The sequence below is a fragment of the Nicotiana tabacum genome, chromosome 7 (genome assembly GCF_000715075.1).
Source record: "Nicotiana tabacum cultivar K326 chromosome 7, ASM71507v2, whole genome shotgun sequence".
NCBI lineage: Eukaryota > Viridiplantae > Streptophyta > Magnoliopsida > Solanales > Solanaceae > Nicotiana > Nicotiana tabacum.
This window is the reverse complement of record NC_134086.1, coordinates 171935150-171951404: the sequence shown is the minus strand read 5'-3', so window position 1 is coordinate 171951404 and position 16255 is coordinate 171935150. Positions and strand designations below refer to the sequence as shown.

Genomic DNA, 16255 nt, shown 5'->3' with positions numbered 1-16255 from the left:
CCCGGTAATGGCGCCAAAATTTGATCACGCCCAACTATGACTTATAAAAAGGACACGCGGACGTTGCAAATATAATCTGAGTATTTAGCCTAGAGTCGAACCCACAAGGAATTAACCTATCAATTACTCTCGTTAGATTTACAAAATTCTACGTAATCAACTTCCCAAACATTTTGAATAATAATTGAGGATGTTTCTACTAACTAAGAATGAATGTAATTAAGCAACTGAAAACTAAATATGATTAAGTTGTAAACAATTAAGAGAAGGTTCTAAGGTTATGATTTCCCCTATTAACGGAATCCCATCCGGCTATGTTTCACATAGAATTGCCTAATCGTCTCTATCAATAGTGAGTACTCTTATTACTGTAAATCTCTCCCGAGTAATCACGACAATTTACTATACGCACTCTCCTGAGTTACGCTACCTAGCTTTGTTCATTATAGCTCACTTTAGATTGCATCCAAGGCTTTGTTATTCCTAATACCGCCTTTAAACCATTGGTTATTGATCCCTCTTATACTTTGGGAGTGGTGTTGTTCAACAATTACCTAAATATGCACTCTCTCCCGAGTTATGCACACTAAATAGGCACAACTAGTTGAGGATACTATCAATTAACTACAATAAGAACATAGTTGAACAAATAGAGATTAAACTGGGCAAAATATATTAACATAACAAGAAGTTCATCCTTCAATAGGTTCTATCAAAACCTTAGACTAAATATTTAGCTACTCATACTAGTGTTTATCATAACAATAGTCAAATTAATCACAAATAGTAAAACACAAAAGGAAGAAAGGAAGAACTCGATGTTGAATTATCCTCCTTGCCTATTGCCTCCCCTTTTCTTCAACTAAGCTATGAAAAGCTTTATAATGTTCCCTTTGGCAAGCTGGACCTTCTATAGGTTAAGTGGATTTACCCTCGAACTTCCAAGTTTACCCCCGAAGTTTATTTTTTCAGAACTAGGCTAGCGCGGTCGCACTAGTGGACGCGCTAATGACCGCGCATATGGCCTACAATTCTACCTCAAATTCCTAGGCTAGAGCGGCCGCGCTAATCACCGCGCTAGTTTGAGTCTTAATTTTAGCTATTCTTTCTTGTGTTTTCCCACGTACTCAGCTCCTAGGGGCTTCTCTTGCTCTGATTTAGCTCCAATTACAGTTTTAAGTCCTCATACATGCAACTCGCTCTTGTAAATCATGAAATTCACAATTAGAGCCAACTTATCATCATTTACTATCTTATAACAGTGAAACATAGTCAAGCCAGGGCATAAACAGTTGCCAAATTACATAAATCTATCCTATTATCACCGACCTAGGAATTTCTCTACAACACATGCTTCAACTCTTCGCTCCCCATTTTCTTAGGGTTGCGATGATTCACATGCGTTACCGAGGAGTAAAGGGTTTGGTTGTGAGGATGGATGACAAGGCAAATCGTCGCATTTGGGAGAACTTCTTCTATGTCCGAACGGAGCACGTGGTATCGAATCTGGTGGGGTTTCCTAAGACGTGGAATATCGCCCATAGGTCTTCCTTTCTTTTTACTTTATGCATTTTTTTTAAGATAGTTGTCGGTCGTCTTCCTTTAATGACCTCGTTGAGGGTTTGTTTTTGTTTTTGTAGCCGAGAGAGTACCTCCTCTGCTAGTTGCTGATATTCCCGAGTGGGTAAGTACGATTCTCCCCCATATGATGGGGATTCGTGAATGGAAACCTTTCTATGAGAAGTTTGGGCGCAAGCCTCTTGCTGATGAGTCGGCTCGTTGCAGTCTGTTGCTTTGCTCTTTACTTCGTAGTTTCTTTTAACTTACCTTTGTTTGGTCGAATCTCTTATCATTGGCAGGTCGGAGAGGAGTGAGAATGGTGAGGGCTCCTACGCCTGCTTTCTGCCAGCCGGCTTCCTCTGCCCGGCCCATTCCAAGGGCAACTATGGATGAGGGCACCCAAAGTTTGGTTGTTCGGCAGACCGTATTCGCGACTGGACTTGTTCGTTAGGAGGTTGCTCCCCGGTCGGACACTTCAATTTTTATATTTCGTCCAACGGCCGAACCTTCTCGCAACAATGGCGAAGAGGCACCGTCAAAGAGGCGGAGGTTGTTAGAGAGGGCGTCTTTGGTTGAGACGTCCTCGAGGGGCGACCCTACTTTGGTAGTATCTAAAATTGGCGGTGATACCGCCTGGGTGCGGCCCCGATGCCTATTTTGGTCGTGGAAGGGAAAACCGTGGCATGGGGACAGAGTTTGGGGGCCGCCGCGATTGTTTTGAGTAGTCTATCATCATCTCGGCAGGGTCGCGCCCCCTCTTCGGCTAATAAGATGTTGAAGGGCATGGTAGTAGATGATTACGAATCTGATTCTGACAATGATCCTGATGAAATGAGGATGTTCAAGGAATGCTTTACCAGGGTCGATGTGAGGGCGGAAGGTCCTTCTCATGTACTCGAAATTACATCGGACTTTAACCTGTTGGAGGACACGATGGAGTTAATTTGACCTTCTGTGCTCCGCTGCCGAAAGTGAGTCTCTTAGGGAAATTAATGATTCCGCTTTGTCATGCGGGGTGGCCGGGATGTCCTTGAGGGTGAGTTTCCTTTTTCTATTTTCTTTGTTTTGTGCCATTTTGCTTTCGTTGTTCCCTCCCCTCATCTTTTTTTTAGACTTACATACTGGAGATCGAGAGTGCTCGTAGGGTAGAGATGTGGGCCGAAGTCTTTCTGAAAATGGACGCGAAGTACCGTCGGTATCGCAGCAAGTGCCATGAGATGCATGCACAACTTAGCGAGGGCGGTAAAACTCAATCTATTATGGAGGAGTTGGAGAAAAGAGACGAAGATCTGATGCAGTCTATCCGTAAATGCAGCGAGCTCGAGGAGCTACTTAATGCCAAAGACGAGGAGCTCGAAGTGGGAAAAAGGGTTGAAGCAGAGTGCGAGGATCTTCAGGCAAAGGTGTTGTCTTTGTGAGCTGAGCTTGAGCAAAACACTACTAGAGTCGCCATTCTAAGTGCATAATGGACGAAGAAGGTGATCGAGTTAAAGAAGAAGATTGACGAGTTGGAGAGAGCCGATGAGGCTCGAGTGGTGGCTTTGGCAAGGGTGGTGGCGTTGGAAGACACTATTCATGTCCTCAGGTCTGTGCGGGAAGCCGAAAGGGCGACGACCACGCTGAGGGAGGCATGGCTCGAGAAGAAGATCGGTAAACTTGATCGGGATGCTTCGAGCCTGGAAAACTGAGTTGTACCTCTCGAGGCCGAGAAGGCGCAGTTGTTGCCTCAGGCCTCCCCTCAAGAATCTGCCTATGTTGCTGTCTCCCGCCGTTTGTATGAGTTATGGGTCCATGCTGAGGCCCAACGAGATATATACAAGGGTTTGTGGGAGGAGGGGAGCGTTCCTAAGGCCGCTTTTGAAGATGCTCGGGCGAAGACACGCGAGGTTCGTCTCGCCTGCAGTTATGACCCTGTGACACTGGAGGTCGGTGAGGGTGCTGAGATTGAAGATGGGATTCCTTCTGATGATGACAATGCTGGGGACGACGGCAATGGAGATGATGTCGAGTGAAGTTTGTTGCAGCTTTTGTACTTAGTTTCTTTTGTTCTTTTGTTGTTGTTTGTTTTTATTTTATTTTTTCTCTTGGTGGCTCGCTTTTGGACTTTTGTAAGGCGCAGCTGTTGCCTATGTACGTCTTCTGAATAAGAAAGTTGTTTTGCCATTGGTTGCATATCTTTTTTACCTTCCTTCTCTTCTCTTTTTTTTTTTAAAGAGATCTTTGAATTTCCCCGTTATGAGTCCCTAATTTTTAATTAGGTATTCGAATGAGGTCGAATTTAGTTCGCTTGATTCGAGCGAGATCGGATCTCATCTTGTTAGTTCGAACAAAGTCACTTTTGATTTGGAAATTCGAGCGAGGTTGAATTTTGATTTGCCAACTTGGGCGAAATCTATTTTGACTTATAGATTCGAGCAAGGTCGAATTCTGATTTGCCAACTTGGGCGAAATTAGTTTTTACTTGTAGATTCAAGCGAGGTCGAATTCTACTTTTTCTTGGCGATGGCCAGTGGCCATAAGGGTGTAAATCCGAGCGAGGTCGAATTTTCACTTGTTACGAGTTTGATCGAGGTCGAACTTTCCTTTTACTTGGCGACGGGCGATGGCTGTAAGGGTGTAAATTCAAACTAGGTCAAAATTGTAACCCGTTGTGAGTTCGAGCGATATCGAACATTACTTTTACTTGGCGATGGTCGTAAGGGTGTAAATTCGAGCGAGGTCGAATTTGTAAACCATCGTGAGTTCGAGAGAGGTTGAACTTACCTTTTACTTGGCGAAGCCGATGACCGTAAGGGTGTAAATTCAAGCGAGGTCAAAATTGTAACCCGTTGTGAGTTTGAGCGAGGTCGAACTTTCCTTTTACTTGGTGATGGTCGATGGCCGTAAGGGTGTAAATTCGAGCGAGATCGAAATTGTGAACTTTCCTTTTACTTGGCGATGGCCGATGGCCGTAAGGGTGTAAATTCGAGCGAGGTCGAAATTGTAACCCGTTGTGATTTTGAGCGAGGTCGAACTTTCTTTTTACTTGGCGATGACTGATGGCCGCAAGGGTGTAAATTCGAGCGAGGTCGAATTTGCCTTTCGCTTGGCGATGTGTGGGCTTGGTGGAGTGGTGAGATTTGCTTGTTGCATTACTTTTATAGGAGAATATTACTTGTTGCTACATCGTTTGTGCGTGCATCGGGGTGAGTCGCAATTTATTTAATTTTGCTTTCATCGGAGAGTATTATGCTTCAGCGAGAGTTCAGTTTATCTATTCCCTTCATTGACGGGACGGGCAATGAATTTTGTCACTTGTGCTATTGGGCACCTTGGGGCTTGATTAATTCGAACAAAGTTCGGGCGTGATTTGTAATATTTAGTCGGCTGATCCGGCATAGGATTGCCATGGCGAGTAGACGTGCACGCTTTTTGTGCTTATGTTCTGCCCGTGTTAGAGAGAATGTATGTATCATAGGCTCACTGCCTAGTCCCAGGTTGTGGAGGTTGTTTCTTAATAATGTCGGCTTGTTCCGAGCTGTTTGTCTGTTATTTGCAGTATGGTACAGTATGAAGGGTTTTGCTCGACCTTTGACTTCGGGATGATAAGGTGCCGACATGTTTTCCTGTCATGTTATTTTGGTGGTATTTGTTTCTTGTTCGCGCACCTGGGAGAGTGCTCATGTTCCTGTTCCGATCTAGAAAGAAGGAAAAATGACAAGTTAAGACCAAACGAAGTCGTCCGTTACCTTGACCTGATTGGCTGGCGAGGTGAGAGGGCACTGTAGAACGACTCATTTAGTTTCGTATTCGAGTGACGGTTTCAGGTTTGGTAGCCCTGTTCTTAGCTCCGTCGTTAGTCGAGTTTGGACTTCTTACGGGCTGACAACTTACTTCGTCCGTTGGGAGCTCGAACTGGAGTCCCGATCCGATCCCGTACGGGGTGCACAAAAATAAAGGAAACATAAGTTATATTCAGTACATACGGGTAGGACAAGCTTGTTATTTCAAAGAACCATACATTAGGTTATCGTCTTTTCCTAAGGGGGTGGGGGCAATGCGCATGAAGTATAGATCGATATCTAACATTAATATAGCAGATAGGATTGCGGACGTGCTCGATGTGTAGTGGACATAATTCCACTTTGAACGCTCATACTCATGACGTGTCGAGACCATCGCTTCAGCAAGAAGTGGATTTTGTACAAATACCAGACTTTGGTTTCATGTAAAGATCTGACCCTGGCTGGTTCGGTTATTTCAAAAGCTTGCCTACGAAGTTCTCAAATTGGTGTTTGTAAATGAAAGGGTGAGGATGCGACAGCCGGGGAGTGAAACCCTAGCTGACATCAGATCTAGAGGGAACTAAAATTTTGGCTAAGAAATCCCCACAGACAGCACCAAATTATTTGACCAAAAAGTATTGAACTTTTTATTAAATTAATTAAATAAGAAGATTTTAGGTAAATCTTAGCCAAAGATAATTTACCCTAGATCTAAGATAGAAGATAAGAGTACGCAAGCATAACACACATAACTATAACACTGATTGAATCTCATTATATAAGAAGAGGATGGTGATTTTCATAATATTAAACAACAATTAAGAAGATATAAATGAGAAGGGTTACCGATCTTTAACAAGGTAGAACCCCATACATTTGATATGATGAGACTAAAAATATGTATTGTGGGTCTGAGCTTCCTTGCTTCTTTCTCCTTCGTGGTGGAGAGAGAGATGAAGATCTCCCCTTCTTTCAAGAAACATGTCTGTGTGGATTTTTCTCCGCCCCCCTTCTTCTTCTTCTCACTTAGTTTATATACTAGGTCTTTTCCTTTACCCAACGGTCTTTAACCATAGTATTTAAGTCGTTTGACTATATTATGGGTTGACCCCTTGAAATGTCGTAATATCCAACTCGCCTCTCAGGCGTTCTGAATACATGACCTCGGTTGTGGCCGAGGTGTGTATCGTTATAGCGTTGTATGGATACGACTGTCCCAAGTAACTTTTCGCCGTCCTTTTCCATGTCAGTTCTTGTTTGGTCAGATTTTGACCCATACAAAGCCCACGCACATAAGCAAGAGTCAAGAGGAAAAATGACGGGATTAATTAATATTGTTTCCCTATAGCACGACAAATTTTACCCTTAAAAAAAAAGGTAATCTAGCTATGGCGCTGGCAATCAAGCCATTATTTTTTCAAACTAAGATCACCGCTCTAATAAAAATAAGCATAATATTGTGACAGTTGGAAGCTTAAGACAAAACTCTGGAGTACTTATTAGTTTTTTCACGATGCGTATCAAATATAAATTAAATTATTAACTGATCGAAAAGTGCTAATACGTGGTCCGCTCTTTATAAATCTGCAGGATCTCAAAGTCAATAGTTTTTCCAAGGATATGATAACAACTTAATATTTATTAATTAAGTGATGACTAGTGACATATTGCTTACGTGATCCTTATTTTGTGAACAGATAATTTATATTGATTGTTCATAAAATTAGATAGTAAACCAATTAATGGGATGATATCACCATATCATGAATTCTTGCGCATATAATTTGATTAGCTTAGCTAATACAAGTCTGATTAAGTTTCGATCCAAAATGGAACATCAATAATCATTTGTTTTAAACTTTTAATTAAGGCATTCAAATATGAAATATGTGTGATTCATAATATAGGATCGAATGAAACTCATCAGTAGGGGCTTGTTTCATAAGCTCCCACGTTGTATATCATCAATTAAAGAGACAACTACTTGCATGAAATAATGAACCTAATTTCAACAAAAGGTTTGAACTTTGCATCACTTCACCAAACCTTCGAAAGTGAAAGCAAACGCCCTTTCTAATTCTTTTTGTTCTTATTACTGCTTATTCTTCATGTTTTTTTAACATTCTTATTTAATTTCTTCATGCTTCGTTAGTGCGTTACCATATTCATGAGTTCCTTCCATCCAAACAAAATTAAACGTGATAACAAATACTATAATGATCGAACTATATTTATTTGTTAAGGTATTATACTTAAACATTCTAGCTTTAGGTAATTTTGATGCACAAAATTCAACCTAACAATAAAGAAGTGCGACACTTTTTCATTAAAAAAACTCAAGTCAATACAAGAAGCCGAACAGTATAAATTGCTTCATCTTAATACAAAAATATATGTAAACCTCCCTTTTCTATACTCCCAAAGGTAATGTTTAACATACAAAAAACGAGGAAAAGAGTCCACGGCAAGGACGGATGTAGTTTTTTTTTTTATGAGTTGAACCTAACATATAACTTTTCATGCAGAACTTGAATTTATATGAAAAAACTTTTTAAATCTCAATAAGTATTTGAATTAAACTCATAATTTTAATAGTATAATGAGTTCAATACTAAAAATCTTTAAAAATTGAACCAATTAAATTTAAATTTTCAATCCGTCTTTGGTCCCGAGGGCACGTGTCAGTTATGATTTGAAGCCCTCCTCATTGGACATTTTCGCGCTTTCTAACAACACCTGGCGACCTGCAAAACCCAATATATGCGTCATGCTGACATAATGAACCAAATCGGGGCCATGGGCTGTACGCTACGTGGCAAGATGGTATCAGTAGGATCAGTGTGATAGGAGCACTTTACGTGGCGGCTTGAATTTGATGGTTCCTTTTCATTTGGCAGACACGGCCCAGGCCATTTCAATAATCCGTTTAGTTCAACCCCACTTCCAACTGAGAGGTTGTGAGTTCGAGTCTCCCCAAGAGCAAGGTGGGAAGTTCTTGGAGGGAAGGATATCGGGGGTCTATTTGGAAACAGTCTCTCTACCCTAGGGTAGGGGTAAGGTCTGCGTACACACTACCCTCCCCAAAGCTCACTAAGTGGGATTATACTGGGTTGTTGTTGTTGTTTCGTTCAACTATGTAGGTGGGCTATTCCAAGTGGTCAACTAACCGCTATGGGAACTGAGCGCCGTTCCCTTCCCTTTCAAAGTTGGAAACTTTTCCCGTTTGTTGCTGTAACTCGGAAACTGTACGTTTCTTGCATGAATTTTTTGTGCTCATTTTTTAGGTGCATGTGAAATTCCTTATTCACAAAAATTTAACGTGAACTTTACGTAAATATTTTACGAAACACTTTTATCACATAGGAGGTATTTCACTTTGAATTTCTGCCCGTTCATACAACAAATTCTTTTTACGTCCGTCCAAAAGGATTGATAGATTTTCATGTTTTTCAGAAGAACAGTTCGAAACTCGTGCATAATAGGCTAGTCCTTCTCCGTCTATCCTTTCTCCACTTGAAAACTAGGGTTTTGTCTGCAGCAATGTTCGAAACCATGACATCTGCCTAACCCTCACAGCATGCACAACACTCTTACCAAAGCCTTGGACCAGCGTATACCCATATGTAGAAACTAGATAATTTCACATTTCGTACTTTCACTTTTCTACCCCCCCACCCCCACCCACCCCACCCCTCCCAAGCTTTTTAAAAGGAAAAATAGAGTTTTTTTCAAGTTTTTGGGTGAAAAAAAGTTATTTTAGAATAGTTGCCTCAGTAATTGTCCACGCCTAAAAAGGCTTCTTGAAGAAACTTTAAGGAACAAATTGTAAACAAAATTTCACTTTTGTCAAATTCCTCACGACCAACCGTTTTCTAAGACTATTATGGAAAAACACGTTTACAAACAAGCACTTTTCTCTGTGCTTCAGTTTAACCATCTGTTGTCAAGCAAGCGTGTATATATATTTAGAACGTAAAGTAAACTATATGAAAAAAGAAAGATTAAGAACAATTAAAACAATCAATTGCGGAATAGATGCAAGTTCCTGGACCTGTACCGGTTCAATTTTTATTGCCTTAGTTCGACAGTGCCCACGTTTTGCTTAATAAATATTTCATGCATCTTAAGATTTTCACACTAGCTATATATAGAAAATATTAACAAATCGTAAATCCTTTCTTTAGCAGCCTGGCAGCTAGGATATTTTAAATACGTCAAAAGTATTGGTAACGAGGCAAACGCGAGTTAAACAACATTGTGGTCAATAGAATATATTTCTTCTGCTCCAAATTATTGTATATGACTTATTTTCATGTCAGACATTTCAAAATATTTGAGATTATCTTATTTCCGTACAATTTTCAGGAATTCAAAGTCATCAAACTCTCCTATTTTTTGGACTTTGAATTTAATGTTTTCCCATTGATCAAATTATCCAACTATTACTTCAACATTTTAATTCACTGTCATTAATATAATACATAATTATAAATTACTTTCAAATTTACAACTTAAATTATTTTTAAATCAAATATTCTCATATAAAATAAAAATAGCTAGATACGTCCATTTGAGTTTAGATACAGATCACAGTCTTTAATTATGCATAACTAAACGGCTATTAACTTCATCTTAATAAATGAGAACTAAACAAATTAATACACATAAACCTAATATTAGGCCGCAATTCTTTTGACAATGTCAAAGTCAAATACCTGTATTCCTTTTCCCCCATATGGAAAAAACATGCCGAAAATAACTTGGTCGTTTTACTTTTAAAATTCAACATTTAAGCCCTTATCCTCCACGCTTGCCCTTCTAGAATTCAACGTTTCCTTAACAAGCAAACCCATCTCGTTTAAACTAAAACATCAAAGAGGCAAAAACCACCTGATTGAGATTCTTTACAAATTTATGTTATATACGCGGACAACTTAATATTAATTTTTTCACATTTATTAGTTATTTATTGGCTATTTTAGTTTATCAATCAGTGCTAAATAATACATTACCTTTTGAATAATTTTATGAAAAATATATACTTTTTTAGCCGCTCACAAAAATAATAGCCAACGATATATATATATATTTTGTGTATAATATATATATACAAAAAAAATACTTATTTTATATAGCTTAAAGATATTTTTTTTCCTCGGTGTATGAACTTTAGTGGTTTGTTTACCGGTTCATCTAGTTTCCCGTAGCCTACATGTAAAAAGTATCTTTCGGCTTCTTCGTAAACCTCACGTATCATACTCCCACGTGTCTCTCTACCATTCACCCTACTACCTATACTACCCCGCTGCACTAAACCAACCACCCAACCCCACAGCTTTATATATCTCTCATCACCCCACCTTCCATTATTTGTATTTGTATACGATCTTCTCATCTTTCCATTATTCTTTCTCACTATTCACTCCTAAAATTTTCAAGTTTCACTAACATACATACCAATTATCTTATAAATCTTCATTTTCCTTCTTTAATTTTTCTCTTGTTCTAAAAATGGCAAGAAAAAAGAATAGTATGGGAGCTATGTTGCTAGAGAAAGAAAGCTTTAGACGAACAAAATTCGGAACCCTTTTGTATTCTGATCCAATCAGTGACCCTGAAGAAAGCAATACCAATTCAGCTCGCAGCAGTAATGCTTCTTCTGCTCCAAGTCCACCTAGAACGTCGTCGTTTTACACCACAACTACTACTACAACAAACTCCCCAAATTATTTTATGTCTCCTTGGAATCAATCAGCTTCGCCTTATGTTAAATCTCCATGGATTCACCAGCCATTACTTGATTATTCAGAAGAATCATCAGAAATCAGCGATTGTAAAAATGGTTTAATTGGATCGCTCGTTCGAGAAGAAGGACACATATATTCATTAGCTGCATCTGGGGATTTGCTATATACTGGTTCAGATAGCAAAAATATTAGAGTATGGAAAAATTTAAAGGAATATTCTGGGTTCAAGTCTCACAGCGGATTAGTAAAAACAATTGTTGTTTACGGAGATAAAATATTTACCGGCCATCAGGATGGTAAAATTCGGGTTTGGAAATTTTTGGGTAAAAAAAGAAAAGCGTACAAGCGGGTTGGTAGTTTACCTACCATTAGAGATTATTTAAAAAGTTCCATTAATCCCAAGGCGTATGTTGAAGTTAGAAGAAATAGGAATGTTCCGTGGATTAAGCATTTCGATGCTGTTTCTTGTATGAGTTTGGATAAAGAAAGAGGGTTGCTTTATTCTGGATCTTGGGATAAAACACTGAAAGTTTGGAGATTATCGGATTCGAAATGTTTGGAATCAATTACTGCTCATCACGATGCGATTAATTCTGTGGTCGTTGGATTTGATGGATTGGTTTTTACTGGCTCAGCAGATGGAACGGTTAAAGCTTGGAGAAGAGAATTGGTCGGTAATAGCGCAAAACATGTTCTTGTGGAAACATTGCTGAAACAAGACAATGCTGTGACTTCACTGGCCGTAAACGCCATGGCAGCCACGGTAAGAGCACGCTTTTAATTACTATTATTATATTTTTTATGAGCCAAACAAGTACTCTCTTGCTTCGAAAAGATTGATACTTTTCTTATTAGTCTGTTTCAAAAAAAAATTGGCACCATTCAATATTTTCCTATTAATAAGAAGCACCTATAGTCATACAAATATTATGCCAAGTTTCGACCTTAATTTAAGACCATATATATTAAAAGACTTTCCTTCTTTGTTAAAATTTGTGTCAGAGTAAAAGTAAGAGATAATCTTTTTAATACGGAGGAAGTACTAACTTATCAATATGTGGTGGTATAAAATTTAATGTTGGATTTTGAACTTCAGACCGCGTAACAACTTCCAAACTTCAGACCACTGGACTAATTTTAAAAAACTTACCAATTTTCCACTATGATATCATATTGAATTGTGTGATAAAACTAATGTGCTTAAGAGAATACACTTCTAATTATTTTATTATATTATGTCTCAACAGGTATACGCCGGCTCTTCTGATGGACTAGTAAATTTCTGGGAACGACAGAAGCATTTCTTAGAGTACGGAGGTGCGTTGCGGGGTCATAAATTAGCAGTACTATGCGTGGCTGTTGCTGGTAATCTGGTATTGAGTGGATCAGCTGACAAGAGCATATGCGTGTGGAGGAGAGAAGAAGGTGGTGGTGTCCATAGTTGTTTAACAGTATTGACAGGACACAATGGCCCAGTTAAGTGCTTAACCGTTGAAGATTATTCAAATGACGACGACAACAACAATAACGATGATAGCGACGACGATGAAGCTGTGGTGAAGAACAAAAGTGACCAATATTGGACATTGTATAGTGGGAGTTTGGACAACTCTGTGAAGGTTTGGAGATTATCCGAGCAGGGATTCAATGCCTATGAGGATATGTGAAAATTACTAGTGTATCATTGTTTACACTTTAGTAGTATTGCATTCAATTTTCACTATTTTGTTTCGTAAGGTAGGAATAACGTCTGCGTATACTATCCTCGTCAGATGATGTGTGGTGTTCACGCGCCGCCGAGTAGGAGGCTAAGAAGCGGTTGTGGATTGCCGTGTGGGGTTGAACATTAATATTTAGGACTTGATCGTTAAGGAAAAAGACAGTGGAAAAGGACCGACATCTTGTGAAAAGCAAGCAGCTTCACACAATTATGATGGAGAAAACCGATTTTTGTGCCGTTAAAACCGGCCAAACGGCGGTTCTCTTCGTGGGGGACCAGTGAGCAGAAACTTAATAATGAAGGAACATTATTATAAGAAGCAGTCACGGACTAACATTACTCAAATAATACAAAACATACTGAAGTTGTACTCTAGTACACATCCCCAAAATGTCTTCATTTGTTTTTCGTTTATCCTTCTTTTTTCATTGTTTCCATTTGCCTGTAAGTTTCCTCAATGATTGTCTTGTAAATTTTAGTTGGGAAGTACTAACTAAGTGATTGAAAGTTCTGCTCCTTTAAATCAATTGTAATAGATTATGTTAATGTTTAAGATTTTTGTTTGATTTTCCATTTGGGTAATGAACAAAATTTAAACTCCATACATGTAACTTAAATTTTGGTAAAGGTATATTAATAGGAATAGCAGAGCCAATTGTTTAACCAAAAATATGATTCTTTGGTCAAAGTTAAAGACAAATAAAAATTCGGGCTACTAATAATCAGGAGACGAAAAAGAAATAATAGACTTTTTGAGAATGACAAATAAGCTGTAGATAAGTTTGTATTTTAATGTAATGTTGATGGTATATATCATATGTCCTTACAAATGACCTGACCTCCTCCTTTTATAGTTGATCCTAAATAAAGGAGTAATACCTTAGCCTTAATGAGACAATTATGAGCAATAAATAATATTAAATAAGACGTTACACAATCATTTCTATTTAATACCAATTCTCTAACGTATTGGGTATTTAATATTGAATTTGGACTCCTTTTTGTCATCATGTCCATGTATTCAATGCCTTCTGATCTCTTGGCTTTAAATGACCTAAATAGGTACGAAGCTTGTATTATTCGAATTGTCTGTCGTGCCTATTTAGCTTTCCTTTCCCCGTATCTGTTGTCACTCGTGCCTCTTAACTGATCATCATGTTTTGACCATATGACCAGTCCTCGTGTCATGCCACGTCACCTTCAATGTAAATTCAGTTTTTTCCCAATACAGATAGTCCCCCCACTTTCCATTTATTTATCAATTAAATATCTGGGAAGTAGATCTTCATAAAAAGGGAGTTTTTGTTGTAATTAATACTATGACAGTACTGACGCTTGAATTGTCCCTTCTAATTAATGCTTTACATACGTGTCACTTTTTGATTGGTTCTGCAATTCTGCGCCCTTTTTTCAAGGCTTCTTCATTCCCACTATTCACGAAGTGTTAGTTGCCTTTATTATAGGCTTTCCATCATTACACTTCTAATTTTGACGATTGTCATTATAAATATATTTAACCCTCTTTCTTTTGTTTTCTTCTTCGTAGATCTTCAACAAGCAATTTATTATTCACTTCTGTTTTTTCTCCCCTTTAGTTCATCCTTCTTCAACAATGTCATCTCCAAACCATAACCCTAGAAAAGTTCCAATTCTAGATCACTTCCCCAATGCCCCCGTAAGACATAGGAGAGGCAGAGGAGGTAGGCTTCGGAGCTTGAGCCTAGGATCCACTCATGGTGGTTCATCTGGTTCTGCTTCTTCTTCTTCTGGTATTAGGAGTTCTATCCCAAAGACCCCCTCTTCTAAAGGTAAAGAACTCTCTGAATCTACTCAGGGGCCTTTAGTTGAAGAAATCGTATCCAATGATTTATCTTTTGTGAATGATAGAAGATCTCTCCAAGAACAAGTTAAAAATTTAGAAAAAGCTGACACCTATCCTTCTTTAATAACTGAACTTGTGATTCCCACTGTTAGGAAAGATTGTAATTGGAGAGATAATCTTCGTATGATGATTCCTGCCCCAAACCAAAGAATTTCTTCTTTCAGAATTGGATTCTCTTTCGTTTATACTTATCCCTTTACTTTGGGATTTAATCCTGCCATTGACCCAGTTATTCTTGAATTTTGTCGCTTTTTCAAAATTTGCTTAGCTCAAGTAGGGCCTCTTGTTTGGAGAGCTGTGGCTTGCTTAAGGTATTTGTCTACTAAAGTCAATGTTAATTTTACCTTTTCCCATCTTATTCACCTATACCACCTCAAATTGTTCCGCCATGGAGTTTTTACCTTAGCTGCAAGAAGCAAGAAGGTTTTAGTAAACCCCGAAAATGACATGGATCGAGGGTGGTATTGTCGTTACGTTGCTGTACGTACGGTGGATTTGTTGGGTGAAACAAACATTCCCTTCCCAGAGAAGTGCAATTTTGCACGTAAGTTTTTCTTTTTCCTACCGTATCTTAGTTTTTAAGAATTTTGGTTTCTTTTCTAATCTCATCTCTTTTTGGCTTTTTGTAGCAACCATGGGAGATGTGGAATACGTTCCTAACTTCCGTGGTTGGGTAGATTCAATTTTGAAGATTGCGCCTATGGAGGCGAGAACTTGGAAATCAATTTCTCTTTTGAATGGTTGGAAAGTGAAGACCCATGGTATGTATTTCCTTATACTTTGCCATATATTGAATTCTTTCTTATTTCAATTCCTTATCCCTCTTTTTATCAGGATTTGGTATCAGGGGTATGACAGCTGAGGTAGCCGTTGCCATTCGAGCGTCTTCAACTGCTTCACTTGATTTGGAAAAGACTCGGGCCACGCTACCAAAAAGAAAAGTTATAGAAGAAAGTTCTGAGAATGAGGAAGAAGAGAATACCTCTTTGATATCTAGGCCAAGAACCAGGAGACGCGTCATTGATGGAGATGAAGTTGAAGATACTCTTGCTCGAGCCTCTATCTCCGAGCCTGTTCAAATCCTTTCTGATGAGGATACCACTCCAAGAGGCTCTAATGAATCAATTCGATGTCTCTTTGTTAGTGGTTTTGAGAGTGGAGAGTTTGGACCGGTTCTTGATGAAACTCCCCTTTCTTCTTCTATTCCCATTTCTTCTTCTATTCCTTCTATTCCTTTGAGAACCACGAGTATTTCTTTGCCTATTTTGTCGACTCTTGTTTTTTTACCTATTTTGGTTCCCATATCTACTCTTACCATCCCTGCTTTGACTCCCACAGCTCCCTTTGTTTTTACCACTTCTACTACTACTTCTTCCATTGTTCCCCCTCCCTCTGTTCAGCATACAGAGGCGGGTTCTAGCTGCAGAGGCATAGCTATGAGAAGTGTTACTCTTGAAGTTCCTGCCAATCATAGCCTTTTGAGAAAGACTGGAGGAACTGATGTTTGGCTCGAGCCTTTAATCGGAGATATTGAGAAGAAGAAGATGGAGAGCCATAGTTTCTTGACTCTGATGAATGACAT

The 16255-nt window shown here is 38.9% G+C and overlaps 1 protein-coding gene across 1 annotated transcript; it reads left to right on the top strand.

Moving 5' to 3' along the window:
- Positions 1-10695: 10695 nt before the first annotated feature.
- On the top strand, positions 10696-13355 carry LOC107797101 (protein JINGUBANG-like). The gene is made up of 2 exons (XM_016619963.2): positions 10696-11834; positions 12319-13355. The coding sequence occupies exons 1-2, from the start codon at positions 10836-10838 to the stop codon at positions 12736-12738; spliced, it is 1419 nt and encodes a 472-aa protein (XP_016475449.1). The 5' UTR covers positions 10696-10835; the 3' UTR covers positions 12739-13355.
- The last annotated feature ends 2900 nt before the right edge of the window (positions 13356-16255 follow it).